The sequence below is a fragment of the Anopheles coluzzii genome, chromosome 3 (genome assembly GCF_943734685.1).
Source record: "Anopheles coluzzii chromosome 3, AcolN3, whole genome shotgun sequence".
NCBI classification, from domain to species: domain Eukaryota; kingdom Metazoa; phylum Arthropoda; class Insecta; order Diptera; family Culicidae; genus Anopheles; species Anopheles coluzzii.
In genome coordinates, this window is record NC_064671.1 from 47,165,853 (window position 1) to 47,188,655 (window position 22,803).

At 42.6% G+C, this 22,803-nt stretch overlaps 1 protein-coding gene across 8 annotated transcripts in view; it reads right to left on the minus strand.

Moving 5' to 3' along the window:
- Window positions 1-22,803, minus strand: part of LOC120956400 (TSC22 domain family protein 1) — a 39,238-nt gene that overhangs the window by 6,227 nt on the left and 10,208 nt on the right. For 7 of the 8 annotated variants that reach the window (XM_040377836.2, XM_040377840.2, XM_040377837.2 and 4 more), the window contains exons 3-4: window positions 16,553-17,629; window positions 3,086-3,137 (exon numbers count right to left, since the gene is read on the minus strand). In XM_040377836.2, coding sequence (XP_040233770.2) covers window positions 3,086-3,137; window positions 16,553-17,629 — 1,129 coding nt within the window. The remainder of the gene's footprint in view (window positions 1-3,085; window positions 3,138-16,552; window positions 17,630-22,803) is intronic. The other variant, XM_040377843.2, reaches the window with a different exon arrangement.

The following is a 22,803-nucleotide window of genomic DNA, read 5'->3' on the forward strand; positions in this document are numbered from 1 at the left end:
AGAGTTAGAGGTCTTGGCAGTTGGAAGACTGTAGCTGATGCTCCAATCGAAAAGGCATCTAGCTCTAGGATCTTGTGAACGAAGATGAATGAAGCGGTACACACAACATCTGCGATTCACTTGTAAAAATGCGAAGGTCATATCACGCTTGCACTTAGCGTCACATGCTACATATGCCAGTGCGCAATCTCTTCAGTGATCGGTGATAGTAGAAATGTACACGTGGAAAGGAAATATAAATGGAAAAGAATCAAAGGCGGGAAAATATTAAAAATTTAAATGCATTTGTTGTACTCAGTATAAAGTAAAACTACGAGTCTCTTATTATACAGCGTAGTTTTTACATGTTCTGGTATTGAACGAGCAACAGCACAAAACTCTAACCATTACCAAATATTCGTAAACATCATTTCATCGGTCGCTGTAGACTCACCTATCAACCCTTCTCATTAAATCGCAAAGGAAAAATCCAATCGACAAGTCTCGCTGATAAGGTTTATAAAAGAGGTGCTGATGATCCGCTCATGCACCTGTTATAACTGGTTCGATCCAGCTGACACTGTTTACATGAGGGAGGCAAGTATTATTTTTCATTGTCGCTACATCGACACGAGCAGTCTACCTCCTTCCATCTAGACTATCTACACTTAGACCCCACACTGATGGCGAGATATCAGTAATGAAAGAAGTCAACAGTTTGCCAGTACAAGACGAACCAGTTATGTATTCCTCCATCCTGGAGAACGTTAAGAGACCGCGGTGCAACAAAGACGATTATATGTAACAATTAAATATTTTCTTTTGAGATTATGCTTGGATGCGATACTTTGCACCTCCAGTGACTGTGCGATAAGAAAATGTTGTGGATGATTGTAACAAAGAGTTAAGTCGAGGACGCGCATTGCAAAGGACTTAGTTGTGAAGAAACGCACACACCATTTGTACGATGAGATACACTTTTAGCTGCACAATTCAAATTGTAATTATTAACTGGTATGAAGTAAAATAACCAATCATTTGCTTAGTTCCGATTCATTTGGTTGTAAAAAATCGACTACGTATGATAATATTTGATAAAATCGATGGTAAACATACTTAAACCACGCAAATGCAACGCCACTCACTGCCCATAGGCAGTGGAAAATATTGCAAAACATTCATTCAAGAACAAACGAACGTGAAATACCTCGTGGCATAGTGCCTATCCTTAATTGGATTGACCTACTTGGGACAGGTAGGATTTTGCTTTTTATGTGTGCAAAAAAATAATAAAGCACCACCACCAATCCATGCACATGCACACGCCCCCCCCCCCCCAAATCTTTCCCCCACAGGGTGAATGGAGAAAGTGCATGTAGGATTGTTTGTTGTTGCTTCGCTTCTTATGTGCACATGTCAGATTCACAAGACAGCGGTCCAACCGGTTAGCGAGCCGTCCGTAGAAGGAGATGTCTCCAAAGTTTATTTCCTTCGGTGCAGCGGAGTTACGATACGACAAGCGACATGCGTGGTTAGTAATCATACAGATACAAGAACGCAAAACAACACATGATAGAAATCAAAATGGCTAGTCGAATGGGAGAGTCCAAACTTTTACAAGGTACGCCCGTTGAGCGATAGTAAACAGGTAGATAAGCTATAAATAAAAAGCGGTTTGGCGATAATTTAGACGTACATTTTGCGTAGGAATAATCTCACACTCGCTTGTTCAAGGTCAACAGATGAAAAATCTTATCAATAACTCAATCTATAAACATTGACATTACGTGAAGCTAAAAATAAACAAACGCTATAAATGTGATTGTTACTCAAATTAATGTGAAATACAATTTCAATTGCATATATTTTTTCGTCATGGAATTATTTAACGAAACCATTTCCTAAATGCGGTTACGATTGTTCATTACCGTGAACAGTATTATTATTGTTGTCTGTTATGTTATTACACTCATATCAACAAATCAACACTTCCCTGAACATGAACATCAACAAAAATCTTCCTACCGAAAAATAGCAGAATGGTGTCAAACAAACATGCATGCTGTTATCACTTTGACGATCAAGTACACGCTAATGCAAGCGAAACAGGCTACGAAGCAAAGTTATTATATGAAAAAATAACAGCATACTATAATTTTTGGCGCCCTTTTCATCGTCTGGGAGTACACGCTGTATTTAATAGCAACGGTAACGGAATGGCAATCTAAAACAAACGAACTAACTTTCGAGCTTGAATGAATATCTTCACCGGCTGAATTTACATAACCGGTTTGAACAGCACGAAAAGAAAATTTGACAGCAAACTCGTTTTAAAAGGCAACCACTGCGCAATGTTTACGCCGCCCGGGATGGTCCGAAGTGAAGGTTGAGGCTGGGCAGCGCAAGGAATACGGGAATAAAAAGCAGTTCAAGTAAACATTTGGTCGGTTCCTCACCACCGGGAGCGATGATAAGCCTTCGCAAGCACGTTTACACACATATATGTGTGTGATCTCGAAATCATGACGGACGATCTGTTTACCAAAACGTTTAGTTGCTCGTTTCTTCGCCACGTGACATCATGGAGTCAGGGCAGGAAACTTTTGAAAATGTTCTCACTGTAAATTAATCCAACCGGTGTGTGTGTATGTGGAGCATGTTTTAAAATTAAATAATATAAATACTACGCATGTGTTTCATTTTTGTAGTCAGCTAATTGGAATTTCAAGTTTAGCTGAGTTCTCAAATCATGGTATGTTTGATAAGTCAAATAAAGAACAATGACTCATGTAACGTATTCAACTTTAACACAAACGTTGCATCATGTGAGTCATGTCCTTTTTCATTCTCTATAGATAAAAAACTTGTTTCCTCACATTGAACATCGTTACGTGGTTTTTGTTAAAAATAGCGTAATAATAAACCAAGATATGATCCTCGCGGTATCTTATCACACACCAAACCCACGTCATGCAGTATTGCTTGTGTCTGCACTACAAAAGAAATGTCCAGGCACAACATCTTCCTATTTAATAACGTTACGATAATGTTTCTACAGGAACGGTGCAATAACGTTTTATAAATAAATATCGCCAGCTAAACTTACCATTGCTTGCTCGATTTTGTTATCGATAGCGACCGCACTTGTTCCCGAAGCACTGAAAGAAATATAGAAAGAAGAGTAAGTTAATTGATGTACGTTTGAGCAAGTTTTATTAACGTTTGCCGGATGATGTCAACAATAATTCCTTTGTAGATTCCCATATCTCAGAGTTTTCAGCACAGCCAGTTTATTATACAGATTAGAATGCTTCCATCATTTAAAAAAACTGTGTGACTCCAAACACTAATAACTACTTTATAATCAATATTTTCGACTCTGGTTGTTGCAACAAATTGACACCAGATCGTAAATGACAGCATAATGAAACATATAACAGGAATTGCACCATTTAAAACTAATAATAAATATATAAAAACATATTTAATCTTAAAAAAACGAAAATCTGTGTATTCTAAACGTACACAAGACCGGACGTTTGTTTTGGAAAATATTGATATAATGATAACCTGCCCCATAATTCAACCATCAGATCATTGCAAAAGTTCAATACATTTGACACAACCATGTTTATATATTGCCACGCTCACGGGTGCGCTACACAACATCTTCCCCCCTTTTGTTCGGTTTCGTTTACAAATCATTCGCCAGATGATCACGTCACGATCGTTACTATCTTTTTCCGCACTGTGTTTGGAACAGGTTAATTTGCACTCAGTTGCAAATTTCTACCACGCCAACCTGCCTTCCTGTATGTGTGGTGTATAGTATGCAGCTACGGTACTGTATTCCGCCATACTGCACAGTGTACGCACACTACGTCATCGGTCTGAAAAGATGACTATAGTGAAAACAAGATGGAGGATTTGTAATGGTAACGAATCCAGTATTGGATGAGCGTTGTTTGATAAAACATGGCCGTTTGCATTCAAGCACCTAGTAGCATTTGTCAATTTGTGTGGTTGCCGTTTCGTTAAAACAATATTCTATTCATGTGCGTGATTTATTTGTAATGGCTGTCAGACTAAAGTATACATCTTCAGAGTTTAATGTCAACTGTCTTTTACGTAGTAGCAAAGAAAGAATGAATTCTTGTAAATATTCCTGCGGCAAATAATTTCCACAACAGTTCCAGACCGTCATTGCTGATGGGCATCTACATTAGCAGTAACAGTACAAAATAGACTCAAAGCATCATTTGAGGCTTACTAAAACTAATCACGTACCAAACCAGAAACATATCATCGCAATCGCGAGTGAAACGATTTAAAATTTAAATATCGCATGAAAAAGCTGTAACGCGTAGAATCGAAATCGTGCAAGCATCGATTGAAAGGATCGCAGAAGATCGCCTAACCCATAAAATGGAGCGCCAAAATTAAAAGCGCAATAGCGTACGCCTGGTTGTTTTAAATTCGCATCGTGCGAAACGATACGTTTGTTGTATCGCGATCGCGAAACAAACGCTACTGTTTTCTGTAGCGACACAGCAGCAACAACAGCAAACAACAGTAACCATCTGCGCATTTGAATGTTTTGTTTCTTTTATTGTTGTTTTTTTTTGCCTTATGCTATACACCATCATTCGCTTCGATTGGTTTGTTATGTTTTCATTTTATCAATGCTCCACTTCACTCCATCAACATTCCCTTGCCTCTTTGCTGCCTCGGCCGCGCACACCGGCGAGTGGAAAAAAAAACAAATTAAATAACACTTCAATTCCCGCCTCACACGAATTGTGCATGCCCATTTGTTGGTGTGAAAAGCGTAAAAACCTGTAAACATAACGCAAGGCATTATGTTAAAGGCGAGAGCGTTTAGTCTGGCAACATGGTTTTGGGAATCTACAAGTTCAAGTATTACGAAACAGTCCTAGATATAAGTGTCGATTATCTGATTCAAACGGAAATGTGTCAAACAAAATCGCGCTACACGAACTGAAACAAAATCGGTATTATACAAGCTTGTTAGAGACTTCTTTCGTTGACTCGAGACATTGCTACCAAATTGATCTGAAATGGATTTGTTTGTCAAAACAAACTGCAACGCGTAACGCAGGAAGTATCGTACCAATTTATAATTATTTCTACGTGTGGCATATTATTGTTCTTTAAATGTGTTTGGCAATGTCATGAAAAGTAGCGCTTGTGGTATGATTTTCTAATTTCTGTGTATTTTGTAATTCCCACCCTTTTTGTAGTGAATAATTACAAAAAATCCCTTTTGAATTTAATTACATGCAATTCGTGTGGTTTAAATATATGTATTTAGTAGTTAAACCGTAAAACAAAACGCTTTCCGTAGCTTTAACCTGACGGAAAGCTGTTTGACAAAAAACGGTCTCCGTTTGTGTCAGGTAATGCAAATGACCTTCGTTCAGTTCCATATATCAAACCAGAGACAAATCGAGTTCTCTAACACAAATCATAATAGAAAATGAGCATTTTTGATACTTTTTCTCAAGCAGTTGAGTCACATAATCGGCACTGTAGACGAGGTAAGTGTTGTCGTGTGTTGATAGCAATTGTAGTTTTTGTTAATAAAGATGATACTCGTAAACTGTAATACCAGAGGAGTTCAATGCATTTTTCAACGATTTGCAGTTAGAACAATTGAAACTAGTTTAATGACTTGCATATTTACAGGCGTAGTTTGGTTACACAAAGCCTTGGATTGCCATCAAGGGCATTTTAAACCAACAAAACCAACAACCCACAATTTTAAACGACAAAACGAACGACAACTCAAATGTGGCGTAATTCTTATTATCGCTGCTGTAAAATACCACGCGAAAATGAGGCTCATTTTGATTGGGTTTGATGAAGGGTCTCGGCCATAGCTTTAAACATGTCCGACCTACCCCAGAGAGCTGAAAGGCATCAATCAAGATTCCTCTCGTCCCTTCTCGCCGTAAACTCCCCCAATAGATGCATGATTATTAGTTTTTTTAGCAGCCACCTTGCAGCCGTCGTATACGACCGTTTTGCGGGCTTGCAAATTGTGTTTCTCTCCACCGTAACACTTTATTGATGAATGCATGTCCCGCGCCGAGACGAAACGAGCGAGTAGGCGGCCAACCAAACAGACAGATATTGCGCAAACAGGCCTCGCTGCTGTGCTGTGTGCTGCGAGTGCTTTGAGTTCTCTCCTACCGTAGGGTTACGAGGCTGGCGAGGCGTGTTGCAATAGAGCGTAAGAATTCCCATTCTAAAACCCACTTCTTCCACTGCCGAAGGACACTGTGTTGGAGGGATTTCCAGAGTTTTCGAAAGCGTATGATTATTGTTTTCGGAGGGCCATTTTGTTCCCTTCCATCATCGTCATGATCATCACCATCATCATCATCGTCATCATCATGGAATCATATTGGCGCAGTGTGCCGTTGTATGCTATACAGCACAGTTTTCACTTTTCTCTCGACGGGTCACTCTCACTGTCGTTGGAGCAAATGTGGAGCGATTTAAAACTGAGCTAGGGAGTACACACCAAGAGGACAAACACCCTACCCTTTCCTCACAACCAGCTGTGTGTTCTCCGTTGGTAACGTTACGGTAGCAACTGGCAGTAAAAAGGGTGCATCGAGTGGTTTGTTCTGGAATACACAGTACGGAGTAGTAGGTCATACGGTACGGTCGTCGATTGCAGCATTAATTTTGCAAGGGGGTACGGTTTCACGGTAGGTTCGGTTCACGATTTTACATGACAACAGGAAAGGACGGAAAGGGTACACAGTGCGGAGCGAGTATGTATCACTTACTTTGGATAAAAATGATCGATGTACTTGATTACGACCTCCCGCAGGATGTCCTTCTTGCCAGACACCGAATACTGGTGCATGGCCATGATATCGCTCTTCATTTTGGATGCTTTTGTATGATGTTGTTTGCCAAAGAATATGATGCTGAAGCGATTTTGCTAGATCGCCTCTATCCAACAAATTGGCAACAAAATACTGCGCGAGGTGTTTTAATAAAACAAATAGTAAAATGTCTGGCAAGCCAACAAACGAGTGTGAAAGAATAACACTGTAACGGGGTGGAAAATCGATTCAACGAATCATTATTAGCAAACGAAAACTGTCGAGTAGACCGAAGTTGACTGCACTTGCAACACAACACACACTACAAACTCGGTTCCGGAAGAAAACATTAAAAAACGGAAAAACAACACCAACCACCGCGATGCGGCACTATGCTGCTACTGCGCGGCTCCCGTTTGTTCACGTCAATAGTTTTCAAAGCATAAAACCCCCTAAAATCGCCTGATGGTCGTCACAAAATATCACTACCAGCGGCCTTCGTGGCAATCACATTTTTCTAATCGTTTCTCGCACGACACATTCCACCGTCACAAACGCGACAATTGAAACACCCTGCGCGCTGCCACGCGCTGTCTAAACTTGAGGCAGATTTTTTGTTGTGTTCTCCACTGTTTCACCGAACTTTTCAGCAACCGGGCAGCCGCGAGCTGCTAGAGGATGTTGGTAGATTATCAACATGCACTTTACATTTCGCATGCTATGCTGCAACTGCTATTGCAGGGTTCCTGCTGATGCAGCGGCCAAAGAGACACCTGCACATATGTATTCTTCATGCACCACAACGGCCGAGCGCGTATACGGGCTAAATAAACACACACCACCACCGTGCGCGGCGGCAGCTTCACAACCGACGAGCACAATCAATAATACAGACGAAACCAAAATGGCCGATTGCTTGGCCCCGCTGGGTAGGGCAGTTTGGCCAACAACGGTTGGCAGTTGGCTTCAACAGTAAGAAAAGGGGGCATACTCGAACAGGATGAATAATTCCCGATCGCACACACCACAATGTAGTTGAAGGGTATTTGGTTTCGTTTAAATTTTCGCTACCAACATGCCTGGAACGGACACCGCGCCAGCCAGACACTCGGAGTAGGAGTGCACTTTCTTTTGTACTTTGTAATTTTTGTCTTCACGTGCTGCTGCTGTTAAGGTGTTTGTGGCCCTATCGATGGCCAAAGAAAACGTTAGCAGTATTATAAAAAACACACACACACACTAAACACACTGGTGCGGGTGAGACACTGTAGTGGTTGGGTTTTCTGGTCGTTGTCCTGGGCACGGCACACAACTTGCCGACATGGAAACGCCGTCGTGCTGATAAGCGAACTACTTTGGCGAGCGGAAAGCAACCATGCACCTACAGAAAAGGGGATTGTCTTTCGCTTCACTTTGGCTGATTTGCGATTGATCACATCACAGCAAGTTTTGAACACTTGCAAACAGTTTTATCCAGTGCAAAACAGGTGCACAGTTGCTCAGAGTTCGATGGTTCGAGCGCCACAACATCAAACCGCGGCCATTGTGGACCGAGAGCAACGGCCAAGTTGGTCCTTTTATTTTCTTTACTTTCGCATCGCGTGAACGACTCAACGCTAGGAAACTGCAGCGAATCTTCCCGCCGAAGGCAGCCAGAAGAGAAGCGGCAACGCGACAAACCGAACACCGAAAGTGACGGCTGTACGGATGAGAGTGTAGATCACATTTTTACAACTGTGCACGACTTGTGCGACTTTTTTGTCTTCGTTTCGTTGCCCCGTTGCCGTTCTGGTGTGTTTGTACAATTTTCGATCACGAAACAGCTGCGGAGGTGTCGATATGCGTCGGTTGCGTCGGTTTCGAGGGTTGAGAGTTGATTATATTTGGGGCGTAGTTTGGGCGTCTATGGGCTATGCTATTTTCCAACGTTTCTCACGAGTCGCACACGGAACGCACTTTTACGAGCGACGGTGTGGCCACGAAACAGCACGCTTGGTGGTATTGAACTGGTTTTTTACACTACGCAGTTGGAACCGCTCCCCGATGCCTTGACGACATGGTGTGTTTTCAAAAGTCCGCACTTTACTACGAGAATGTACGGCACACGATGCAGTTATTTTGAGCCAAACATCGCCCCATACAGACACACACACTAAGGCAAACTCTGTTAGCTCTCAGAGCATTACGGCACACACGACATTCATGCCACCGCCATGGCGAACGAAACCCTCGGGGAGCTCGATCACAGTGGTGGAGCTAGTTCGAGGGCTCGCAGTATTTCTCACCTCATTGATACGCGCTCTCGTGCACAAACAACGCCGGAGAGCTATGTTCATTTCTGCATTTCTTCCAATTTGCGGACATCTCTCGCGAGCACGAACGCATGTATCGTATGTTTTGTAGAAACGAAGTGGTCTTCCAAACTGGGGATTTAATATAGTTCGACCATTTTCTCGATCGGTTCGAGCGAGAGGTTGTGCTCTAAAGAGAATCAACCCCGCCAAAAACTGTGAGAGACACTGAGAAACGAGAGTGCGCTCCATGTGTATATTTGTGTAAGTAGTAGTTTTATGCTTATGCGAGTAAGGCAGCATAAGAGCATGAGAATACGGAAAAGAGCATAATGCAGCCAAAATGGAACTATGGCAGGCAAGCCCGCGATCCCATGAATTGGCAATGTTGAGATAGGTTCGAGCCTTTTAATCCCCGTAAGGTATGGTTCAGTCCATATATATCGATAAAAAAATCATCGTTATCTGTCCATAAACCAAAGTATGACAAACGAACAAAAAAATCATAGGACATAACCAATTAATAGCACGCTAAATAGCAAAAGCTAATAGCTATTTAACAGAAACTGCTCATTCCTTTCATGCATTGTTCTATTTCAATAGCAAAAGAGAACTTTCATGGAATTTCAATCCTATGAATGAGATGCAGCTGCTTTGTAATGAATAATTCATGCGACGTGTATCATGTAAAAGTAAAAGTAGTTTGTACGTATTGGTTGCTTGCATACGTTTTGCCAAATTCAGCACAATTCAAGAGATTCTCTTTGATTTGTTATCCACACTCATAGCACGCGCTATCAATTCTCACCAAAAAGAATGTTGAATCAACGAACTCCAAGAGAAAGAGAATGCTGCGTCTTGTGGTGTGCGTTATGGCATACGAGGATATCTCAAAACACGAACATAGCTTCAGAAAACATAAACAAACACAACTTCCTACAGTGGTATTGTGAGAAAATGTAAACGTATCCCATGATTGTGTTATCTCGACCAAATTGCAACACATATGACTGAGGATTGGAGTTAGCACACCATAACGCAGCATAATTCTGTAGCATAAGATAGGTGTGTCTAATCTGATTCCAACTGGAACTAAGGTAAATCCGTAATCAAAATAGAACACGTTCTGAAACTTTTCCTTGGCAATATTAATAATGAATTGTAAATAGTTACACTACGCAATTCAATGCGATGGATATCTCCTAAACAGTGACATGAGTTTACAGATCTTGGATAGAGTAACTTGAAACGGAACGTTTTGCACAAAACAGTATCCCTACAAAATGGGCATAGCGTTTTATTTTAGTTCTCAAGGACGACGGTACAATGCTAACCAAACTTGATCTCATTCAAGATCATGCGAGCATGCTGAATAACTCAGTTGTCGACCGGGGGGGAGATATGCGTAAGCTGATGACGAGGCAAACTACAGCAATGGGACGTGCCCACAAGGATAAAGTGTGAGCAGTCTTGCAAAAGAAAAAGAGCGGTTAAGAGAAAAAGAGAGAAAGAGAGTCAGTGAGACGGCTTCTCATCGATGCTCGAACGAATACCAATGTGCGATCTTAAGCCGGTTAAATTGTGCTGCACCATGAACGCCGTCCGAGATGACATTAGCTCGACGGTTAAAGGCCAACCAAGCAAAGTAAGAAGTAAAAGTTTAAACCCTTCAATACCGCGCGCTCTCGAGCACATACACTAGCGCAGTGGTCGTTTACCATGCCGGTTTCATCTTCGAGCTTGGGAAAGAGAAGATGTATGAAAATTAAGACGATAGCAAAAAACGGCAAAGGCAACAAGGAACGTCTACGCCAAATTGTGCTGAGCGTGGTGGATTCCGTTGCGAAGTGGAGAGACAGCCAAACACGGTGTACACGTCTGCTGTTGCTGCTGACCTAAATCCGATACTTCTTGCCACCACTTCTTCTCAACGTCCCCGTGCTTGCTCCCGCCGGTCTTTCACGGCGGCTACAGGACGGATGTGAACACATTAAATTTCATCTCGTCGATCAAACCCGCAAAGGAAGGGAAAAAGTGCGTATGCTCACACAAATACTTACGCACCCCGCTTGTGGCGGTGGTGGCGTAAGTGTGTTAGCAACAGCCGATCGACTGCGCCGATCGGGTTAGTTGCGCCATCCGTGCCGTATAAGGTACGCACTCTACGCAGCAGGCCAGTGTACCATTTTCACACATTTTTAATCGAAAGCTTTCCTCTTTCTACCGTTCGTTGGAATCGACAAACGCTGAAGCACTAGGCAATGGGAAATTTAAATCAAACTTTTTTGCGTTGTAAACAGCTAATGATCTTTCCCTGTGGCTGGTTTACAGGTACGGTTTTTTGTTCAAGAAAACTAACGTTAGATATTTTAGCCTTGTAATTATGAACATCACTATTTTAAATATTGTCTAAATTACGTGTAGACACATGCGCGAAAAGATAAAACATGTTTACTCAGTACAGGCGTAACATAACAGTAATACTGTAGAATTAATATATCTTTCAACAACTTTTGCAGTTATTGCATTGTTCAAGATTAAATATTTTAATTTTGTTTATTTTTTAATGCTTTCAGTTGAGTTTGAACGCCTGGCTCGCAACAAATAATGTTTACTTAATAATACAAAATAATATTTCAACCCCAATAACAAAAAAGATTAAATAATTTCGCACGATATCACGATAAAAATTACAAGTGCAAAAAATAGAAGAAGCAGCTGAACAGAAACTTATCTAATGTGGCAGATAACAGTGTATTAAAAAAAAAAAAAAAAAAAAAAACAAAATATTATTTCTGAGCTTTAAACATACACGCACATAGATGTAATTTAATTTTGATAACAATTATTTCAGTAATAGACGAGACATATATTTGCAAAATACTCTTTGCAATGATTACTACGGCATGAAACCTACCCTAAGTAAAAATGCAGGCATACAAAATTATGGCACTGGTTACACAATGGCAGTGTAGGAGAGGATGCACATAGTTGATGTAGGTTCAGTTGTACTTCTCTAAGTAAATAAAAATTACACGATTGTGCCACATACTACTTTCTATGGCACAACCGGGCACCGTTTTCAGTGTTTTCTTTGCAATATTTACATCCCGACCGATTATCACTGGTGCCGAACAAAGTCGTTGAATGGTAGCTAACGTTCGATGCCCTAGTGAACGATCGCACTCAATAATTCATTCTACGTGCACGTTCTTCTACCGACCAGACCCATGATAGATTAGTTGGATATCATCAGAACACGCTCGGGGTTAGATTGTGTCGTTTTTCCAAAAAGTCAATGAACCTGTTTTTCATGCGTCAACTTTTGCCACTATGCGGAGAGGTAGAAGAAAACAATTTCACAACCAATGTAGTGGAACCATATTTTAATGATGGCGATTTGCAGCAGGCTTTAGTTACATATTGTGTTTTTTTGTCTTTTGTTACTAATACAAAAAATTGTCCAGCAATGTGGCGAAATTGGCGGGCAAAGTAGGATGTTTGTAGGCACTCGTTTATCGGCCTTGGTACAGCAAATTTTATTTCACCACACAATACCACCATGTAGGCGATCACAATTTTCCTTCGTCCTCTCCTTCAGAGATTTGTGTTTTGGCTCCTTTTTCTTATTTAAAAACTGTTTTTGCGCCCAAAACATTAAGCACTAGCGAGCGAGCGAGGGAAGACCACAAACAAAAAACTCCTAGGATCGGTTTGTGACGCATTTACACACAAAATACCAAAAACAAGAAGCAGTGGCTTGTCTTTGGCCGTTGTATCACTATTGATTTGCTGCTGCCAACTGGGCCTGCGCACCAACGCATTCTGGAGGCACTCACCACCATACACAAGTTTCGCACATTAGAACCGAAACCCATGACCTAGGGCTAGAAAGAGAGCACGAAATCGCGTGTGAGTTCCCGGATCAGTTCGGGGTCGGGATTTTGTCAGCGTTTTGAAGATTGCCAGTGCTTAAGTGGCGCTACTACTATGAAATATTGCCCATGAGGCCAATTTGACCATGTAAACAACAACTGCTATCTATCTATGAGGGGAGAGTAGATTAGATAAATGATATTAATAGCAAATTATCAATCGTTTCCTAACGTGACCTTCGCAAAACTTCACGTCATACGTCTGCCCTATGGCGGTCTGTGCTGCCCTGCACACGAGTTAACACACACAAAGATCTAAAAGAAACCAAAGGACAGCCATGGGTGGCTTTTTTGTAATTTGGATTTTGCGATTTCTGCACGAAACATGGTGAAGGTTTTGGGGTTCAAAGTCATCACTCGGCGTTGCCAGCGGCAGATTTCGACACACCAAATGGTTCCAATAATTACGAAGGCCGTTTGTCAAATTTTGCAGCATTAGCGCGCTCCTTCGCCTTCACTGTGTCGTTCTACTTTTTTGGCTCATTTAAAACTTTTTTTGTGAGGAGTTTGTTTTTTGCAACTCATGAAAGCAGCCATGGTACGACCTGCGGAGGTAGCCGCATACGAAACGTACCACACTCGCAGTAACATTAGCGAGAGGTGCTACGTTTGGTCAAGACTAATTTTCATTCACTCGACCGTTTCGTTAGCAGCAGCACTAACAGACTGCATGAAACATCACGCCACTTTTTTACGACGTATGCTACGTATGCTTCAACATGTGTCAATGTGTTGGGAAAATGCCTCGTCTTTGTGCAGCTAGAGCATTTATGCAAACGGCACACAATCAGTGAGGTTTAGTAGCGCGAGTTGCAAATTAGGAAACCTTGTTCTACCTTGAGCTTGGTGAGGTTTTTGTATGTACCTATGCTGATACAGTAGTCAGGTGCGAGTTTAGCGGCAAATTAATTACTGACCACACGCCCCGCTTTGATAAAGAGGCAAACGCAAATCCCACTCATCCCCATACACAACACGTACGTAGAACAAAAACATTCCTTAAAAAGCACAAACCAACACCAATCAGGTTATTGTGGTTGCCGTCAACTGTCAACCCCGGTTTGATAAGCGTAAATGATTGATTTTTTATTCAATGCAATCACTGCGACCGGCATTATTTGCGAACCTTGTTTTTCTTCTTTTTTCTTGTGAACTTGTTCAGATTTGTCTGTATTCACTTTCAGCCTGATTGCAATCCGGTTTCCCTGATTCCCCCCCACAGTCCATTTCTACTGGGGTACCACTACGGACGTACGGACGGTATATGTATGTACAACGACGAGTGGTTTCGACTAATTTGTTGCTAAACGCCGGTTCCATCATCGAGTGCTTACGTTAGGTAAAAAAAAGTACCTATTGCTATTTCACCTGCAGCACCAGTACCACTTATAATCGCATGCTGTGCAATCGCTTTCGTCTCATTTGTGCAGTTGAGCATTTTGCGTTTGCGTCATTCGCACCAGCTGCTGGACGTGCTGCAGCAGAGGCGCGATTAGTTCTGCCAGCCGAGAAAGCAACCTCGCTGCCACAAAACGTGTGCATTTTTTCCTATTCAACCGCGTTACCCGGCCATACCCCAGCAGATGGTGATGGTGTATATACGGTTGTCATTTAGATATGCTTACGACTCATTGTGGCTAGATCGAGAGACATCCCCACAGGCTTCTTGGCAGGATGTTATGCAACATTTGGAGTTGCAGTGGTATGAAATCTATACACATCATCAGCTGGTACGATATGACCTTTCAATATCGGTTTGTGATCTGATATCGGCAATCATGAACTGAATTGCGTTTTTTGTAAATCAGTTATTGTTTGATTAGCCATGCAACGGCTAAAAATGTTGTTTTTTTTTCTTTTTTTATTGGCAAACACATGCATTTTGAGAATACAGGTTGAACCAAGTTTCATGTGTTCAAGCGAATCTGTAAGCTTTTTATGAAGACTTAATCGTTTTTTTTAATGGTAAAAATATTGTGTTCAAAATATTAAATGTCATATGGCGTTGAATGGTCATCTCACAAATAAAGCGTGATGTAATCGTTATATATAAAAGGTAAATAATATTCAAATAATATATACATATGGTCAACCTAAACGGCTTTCCGCGTACAGCTTGGTTTTGTCAAACAAATATGAATCAAACCTCACACGTGTGTGTGTCTTAAACTTTGCTAACAGAGATGATAATTAAAACGTGATTCACTTTGATCATCCGACCATCATGGTCCTTCAAAACTGATCGAGATATGTGCTAAAAAGTGCGCAAAACCGTAAGGTCAGTAAACCAACCGTTGGCGACAAACTGTCTGCTGTTGCGGTAGGTTTCTCTAAACCGATTCCGACACACCGCATTCACACTTCAGTCAGTCAAGTTCGGTAGCTGATAATTTGATTAGTACTAATTATATTAGCATGGCGATTTGTGGACGGTATGTTTAAAGTTGAGTATGAAAGTGTTCGCATGTCAACGTCAAAATAAGAAGGTTATGGAAGAGAGAAAAGTATTGAGCTGAACATTCTCTAAAATAGAGCAGCACAACATCTTGTAACTCTTTCGCAGGAGCCAGCTGTTTGGCGCTTAAGATGTGTTGTAATATACTTACACTTACGGTGGCGGATTATTTTAATGCATGACAGTGTAACTACATTCGAGCATACCTGTTGTTACCTTAATACCTACGCATTAATACACATGACGTTACGTATTTTTAAGACATTACAACAATAAAACCGATACTGACCTGCAACGAGAGAAAAGGAAATAAAATTAACAATTGTTTCGAGGAATTGAAGATGTTTCATCATGTCGAGGCCCCCCATTTCATCTTTGAGAGAGCAAAGTCATCTTTCTTTTAGGAAAGAAATAAACTTTTGCGTTGCATTCGAAACAAAACGATAAAATTAAAACATAATAACTGAAATGATATTCAACAACAATAACAGCCATAACGATCAAATTAGCTACAGAAAGAAAACTATTTAAGAACGGTACAATTAGATTCAAGGTAAGACTTGTACGCCCGTAACATGGTTCTAGCATCACTATGTGCATCCGTGTGTGCAAAATATAACTTGTATATATAGTGGCGTGTTTGCAAGGTGTTAGTAGTTTGCGAGGGAAAAACAAATAATAGAAACACAAATTAGTAGCTCCAATACGATGGGGTACAACGGTTAACTATAATGTCGGTAAGCGGACAGTTTGTGTTACAATAGAAGAACGTTTTCTGGGTGCACACGCGATTTCACGTGAGATTAAACGATATCACAATAAGTTTTCGAAATCTGTCGAAAAACAAAGCAGAGGACATATTAGCCGGCACGCTTCGATAGGGGGATATTTGTGGCACAATCTTTCCAAACCAAATCGATTGAAAGATTCGCCGGGAACGAATGAATCGTTAGGACAATGGCAAGGCCGGATTGAATTATGTCTGTTGGTTTTAGAGATAAATTTAGAGAGACACTCGAAAAATGTTCAAACCTTGCGTGTTCTCCGCCAGGGCTTGCATGAAGAACAGAGGGTGAGGCAGCTCTGCTAACACGGGCACTTCCTCCACCGGCACCGTACGCAGGACCTAGGGTATTTACAAATCGTGGCGGACTACCGACCGGCGTTGATCCATGCATGAATGCCGGACTCGAGCGTCCCGATGCAGGATGTGACAGCGAACCGCTAGCAGCAAACAGTTCCGAATCGGTGCTCATATTTATCATGCTACCCGCTTTACTCAGACGATTGGCACCGATTTCCTCCTTGATCAAGTCTTGCACACACCGATGCGGATGCGTTACCGTGCACGCACTCACGCTGTTGCTGCCGGTGAAATTTCCCAGCAGGCTGCTGGCGGCTCGACAGTAGCCAGCCGCTTCCTGTGCTCCAGCAGTGCCTCCTTCTGGCAACTCTCGGCATGGCCCAAGGGCACCGATCGAACGGGTCAACGAACCGCCGGTCAAGCGATTAGCCACAGCCGTCGCTAGTATTGGCGTAGGTTTCATGAGTGTTTGAATGGTTTTCCCCAGTGCAATGTCGGTGTAGATATTGCTTCCATTTCCTTGATTTGCTATGTTCGTCATACTCGGAGCGTTGTTAGTGGTTCCTGGCGTGCTGCTCGGGACAATAAAAGCGCGTGCAACAGGTTGAAATTTTCGTGCATGCTGCTGTTGCTGCTGTTCTAGGCGACTTTGAGCAAGATCCTTTCGAAGCGATTCCTTTGCCGCGGCACCCATGGACGGTGGCAGTGAGTACGCTTTCGACAGCTTCTCTGCATTATCGTGATACAGCGGGGTATGATACTGTTGGAACGGTTGCTGCAGCTGCTGCATCTGATGCGGCTGCTGAGCGATTTGTGGGTGTAATTTGGGCAACATGGTACCCCTGTCTGCTGAAGCATTCTGGAAGCTTTCATTCGATAAGTTTGCATCGGAAAAAGGATTTACAATGAACTGTCGCTGCTGCTGTAGCTGCTGCTGCTGCTGCTGCTGCGCCTGCTGCAGTTGCTGCGCAGATGGCATAGGCTGCAGTTGGTACGACTGCTGTTGCGGCTGCAGTCCGCTGCTGCTATAGACAACGAAATAATCATTCAAGAAACATTCAAAACAACATCGCCAAAAAACGCATCGCAACTATCAAAAGTGGGAAGGTAGGCGATTTTGCGATGATTTGTTTCCTCGAGCCGCATGGACGTACATGCAGTTTGATGATGGTGTCAGCACAGTCGTACGAGTTGGACGACAAAACAAACGGTAAGTGAACGCTGTGAATGGTGTGCGGAGCGCGCGAATCGTGAAGTCAAAGAGCAGCGAGTTACAAATCAGCAGCAGAGGACATAACATGTGGTACGTCCCATTATTAAAGCAGGAACAAGCACAAGAATGCAACCAAACACCGAGCACGAGTATATGTGTATGAATGCAACGATGATATGCGCCATGAAGCAGTCAGCAAAGCACAATATGTCTAACTAGATACCGCAAACCATGCTCCATTCAGGAATGCATCTACAACAAAGCAGCAATGTATAATCCATTCAGCATAAATCAAAGAAGCGAACAGCATTCAATAATTCTTTAAAATTTGCGATGAAGAAAGCATTCCATAAAAAAACATACAAACACATAACAACGTTGTCATTCAGAAGCCGTAAGCGATTAGAAACAATGTTGACTGACTGCAGGTTTACACCGATGCTGGTGGAGGATTTGTTTAGTGTAATGATGAGCTTGCGTCCCGTGAACAAATACACCAGTCACTTTCTATAGACGTTTAATGAGCTACGTGACTAGAAACCTATCTGCGGCTAGCAGAGCCAAACTCTCTTGTATAACAGAGCAATTCTAAACCCCGAACCACAGGTTGGCACGCTAGCTTATCACTTCGTACAAATCAGTCACGATCGGCAACAGTTCATGAGCTTTACTACTGCCGCGGATAAACACCAGCAATAGTAGTGGGGTCGATGGTTAGTAGGTGCTTGTTTTGCTAATAGCACAACCAGCAACACATGTTACATGCACGTGTATGACAACATGGTTTTTGTAATCTCATGAATTCAGTGATTCAGTGCAAACATTAGATTTAACGATGCACAACGGGTCTTGGTGCATTGAAGGGTTTACTATTGGTTGGAGAGCTACTGTTATACTTGGCTGATTGGTGATCTTTTTGATAAATGCATATAAATTAATTCAAGCTCGTTGAATAACTGAAATGGGGCGAGAAATAAAATTAAAATTTCTTGTAAGGACATCTGTATCATGTAGGCTAAACTCTATACAAGAATGTTTACGCATTTGTTGATTTCATGACGCGTTTGTTGTTCGGTTCGATATTCCATGAAAACAGTAAACAAACTCTCATGTTGTTAGCATAATACCACAATTTTGGGCTGCGGTCATATCCCCTTTTCGGTTTGTTTGTCAAAAGCGTAGAAAATGACCAAATTGAATCGAGGTGATCTCATGCGAGATACGGTTATGTCATTATTAAGATGCTAACAGAGTGCTGGCATGTGTAGTTTGCGACGGATACCTGTGCGCACGAATAAAAAGCAACTAGGTATATTCTTATCATGTAATCGAGTCATCTTGACGTCGATAGTTGATGAATTTGTTGTGGTGATTTATATGGAAATGTGCACTTTACAGTTTATTTTCTCGGTTCGAATATAAACGAAATTAGAGTACGCTTGAATAACTTAAGATAACATCATCGCCGGTTGCACAAAACATTAAACCAATATTAGTTTAGCAAACATTTCATCTAACGCCGGACGCAAAGAGCGAACCATTTCTGTCTCTCGTACGCAGTTAGCGCCATCTGTTGGCGCTATCACGTCTGTTATACACATTCGTCGAACATGGGCTGCAAGAAAGTTTGTCTATGCTACTGCTGTTATACACTTGCGAGATTCCGTAGCCAATTTTAGCACCATAGCACGGTCAAACACTGTGCCAGCTGTCTGGCTTGTTTGCCAAAACTCGAGGCAACGGAAAATGGGCAACAAAATTCAGCTTGACACCGTTCAGCTATCCGATTTGTTTTCTATATGATGTGAAATGACACAGTCACTGCTCGTTCGTGAGTTGAGCGGACTTATATTGGGTGAGCGAGATTTACAAAGAGGAAGAACAAATCAAATTCAAACATGGTACATGCAACAGCGTGATCATGCAGAGTGTTTTCAGAGTCACACCTACCCAGGGCTAAGCGTTGTCGTCTGCTCATCTGCACACGTGTTGAGTTGATTTCTTCTGCTAGACTTGCTCCATACGTGTGCCATTTTTGTGAAATATACGACACCATGAAAGCGGCAACAAAATGATGCCAAATCGATAGAACACAACCACAACGCAGATATTTACACACAGCAAGATACTGTTCTACACCGCAAAATGCGTCGTTGTCGTTCGTTACGTAAAGCAAAAATTTTGAGGGCAGAGAGCAAAGGAAGCTTCAGCGATGAGGCGATAGCGCCAAACAAGGATTCACTATATCGGTTAGGACGGAGGGATGGGACGGGGACTGGTGAAGGTATCACCACTTTATGTGTGTGAGTGTGCGTTGGCTTAGGTGGGTGTGGAGCCGTCGCACACTAACGCTGATGTTTTCAAGCACGTGCACTTGCAACTTCTGTCCAGCGCTTTTTGCGTGGCGGACGGATAGATCATCAAACGAACAACATATGGACGCGAGCGGTCGGACGTATCGGCCAGGCGGCATCGGCAGCACCTCTTTAGTCACACCCCGTAGTGTCGCGCGTACAAAAACTCGCGAGTTTGCTTTAATTTGTTGTTCTGTTTTACTGATTTGTTGCGCCTTTCTCAAGTGCCATTCCTTTTCTGTGCACAACAATAACGGCAACCTGTTGTGAGGAATATCTCGCGTGCATGCAAACGGCACCAACGACACACTGTCGGGCGCCCCTTTACCCAACGTCTGATTGGTGCGCGACTGCTGTAAATGCTTGCGTCGTCGTGTCGTTTCGCATGTCGTATCGACAAGTGCACAAACACCAGTGTCGTACCGTCGTCATGCATTCGCCACACACATCAACCCGCCAAAACCTAGCGATCCTAGACGATCTTCAACCCTTCTCCGCGCCATCCCACTTGCTTCGAACTACACGACGATGACCAACGCCGTTCTTAGGGCTATATGAGGAACTCTCTTTGCACTGCGAGTCTCACTGATGACGACGTTGATGAACGGCACATCATTGCCGGCCGATGATCATTCGATCGCTTTTCAAACAAACAGTAAACCGCCAACGCTACGTTCCTCAAGCTATTTCCCTCTTTCTCTCTGGTCATGGCTGTATCTCTCTCTCTCTCTCTCTCTCTCTCTCTCTCTCTCTTTTTCCCTCTCTCTTTCTCTCGTCTCAAGGGGCATGATCTATCACTAAGCAGGCAGGCAAGAGCGAAAAATCGAGAGAACCGTCCCCTGGAGGGGCAGTGGCGCGCTTGTCAACAACGAAATGCCTTCATACCGCGAGATCGGGTGGAATGAGAAGGGAGGGAAACGTGATTGAGGATTTATATTCGGTTCAAAGAGCGCGAAGAAGAGCGCGAAGATGCCCACCAACCGTTTGTCCGTTCGCGAGCCAGTGTTCGAGAGATCGAGAGGAAACACACTGCTTTTAGCTCGTTAGTGCAATAAGTGGTGGACCAACACATCAACGGATTATACACTATTTTTAGCCGACTTGTTATCATCCTCTGGCAGTTAGGTCGGGCACCGCGTCAACATGTACGGTGGTTGCCTTTCTTCCTCCTGCCTGTCTCGTTTGCCCGAGAACAGGGTAAAAATCGTGCCGCTCGTTGTCTGTCGCCGTCCTACCTACGGGCAAATTAGACGATGGACAATGAGGCCTCATCATCACGCTGCACACCGGGCCAATGGAGACAGCGAAAGATGATTGAATTAAATTGAACGTTTTGAGGCCTGAGGTTGTTCTGAAAGTTGTAGTGCCGAACACTAAACTGCTTATTCTGACACACATTAAGAATATCTTTCATAAGAACCATAGCTAGCGCTGTATCACACAGCACCAACGCTGGTGGGAAGTTTATCAACGAATGTTTAAAGATTTCACACTTCCCCGAGTGCCAATGCAGAAGAGATTATCGTAGAAAAACCCCCAATGGTCATTAAACCTCGTCATAGAAAAGCATCCAAAACAGAACAATGATTAATCTTCCACCAAGCCGCTGCTGCAGGAATGTGGGATGCAAATTTCTACATCATGCACTTCGACGAAAATAAATAAACTTGAGGATTCATACTGAACGATCGAAATTCCCCTTGGCATGAGTCACTCAAGTCAGAAATCCTGGTTTTGTAGCAGTTTCACCTTGCAAATCTTACATTCAGGGCATTTTAGATGTTTTTTTTTCTATTCAGTATATCTGCATTGCTGCATCAAGTCCACAAGCGTAGGCACGATTGAGTACGTTTAATTCGCTAAAAATCTGCAGAGCATTCTATCTTTCAAAAAAGACGTTTTGATCCTTCCTAGAGCGGTCACCGGTACATGCGGTGATTGTTTATTGCCATTTACCTTAATGAGATGCGCCTTGGGATGCTGACGATTTTCGATGGAACGCCACCGATGGTTATTCTACGGACCGGTGGAGTAGACATGCTTACGCTTTCCAGATTATGCGCACACAACCACGATAACAATAAGCGTTTCTCGTCGTATCTAAGACCAAGTAACATCGAGTACTGTTTGTACCGGTACGTCGCTTGCAGCTGGTGGTGATTGGAGGAGCTGCGGGCACTCAATTGCACACAATTTTTTACCGTCAGTTGGCTAAGTCTTCTCGCAGGCCACTTGGCCAGCAATGCACTTGTCATAAATTATGGCTACCTACACACGGTTATCACCTACGCATGTGTTATCATGCACAGCGAGATGTGTATTATTCACTCGATTCTAGCTGCAGTATCAACCGTGCAGATATACAAAGACTAACTGATCTTTACCATGTGCAGCAGTGTCCGTGAACTTCATCAATGCTATTTGCGTTGCAATTAAACGATACAGCACACTGCCCACGATGGATGGATGCTGGGCATAAAAACCAAACAATGCCGCTGCTGTCTGCGATGGGTGGATTAAAAGGCCTTTTTATTCACAATAATCAATAAACAACAACGATCACTGAAACACGCAAGCGAAAGGGTCCACTTTACACCACCGTCGAGCTAACTTAGTTCCACTGACATGCGTC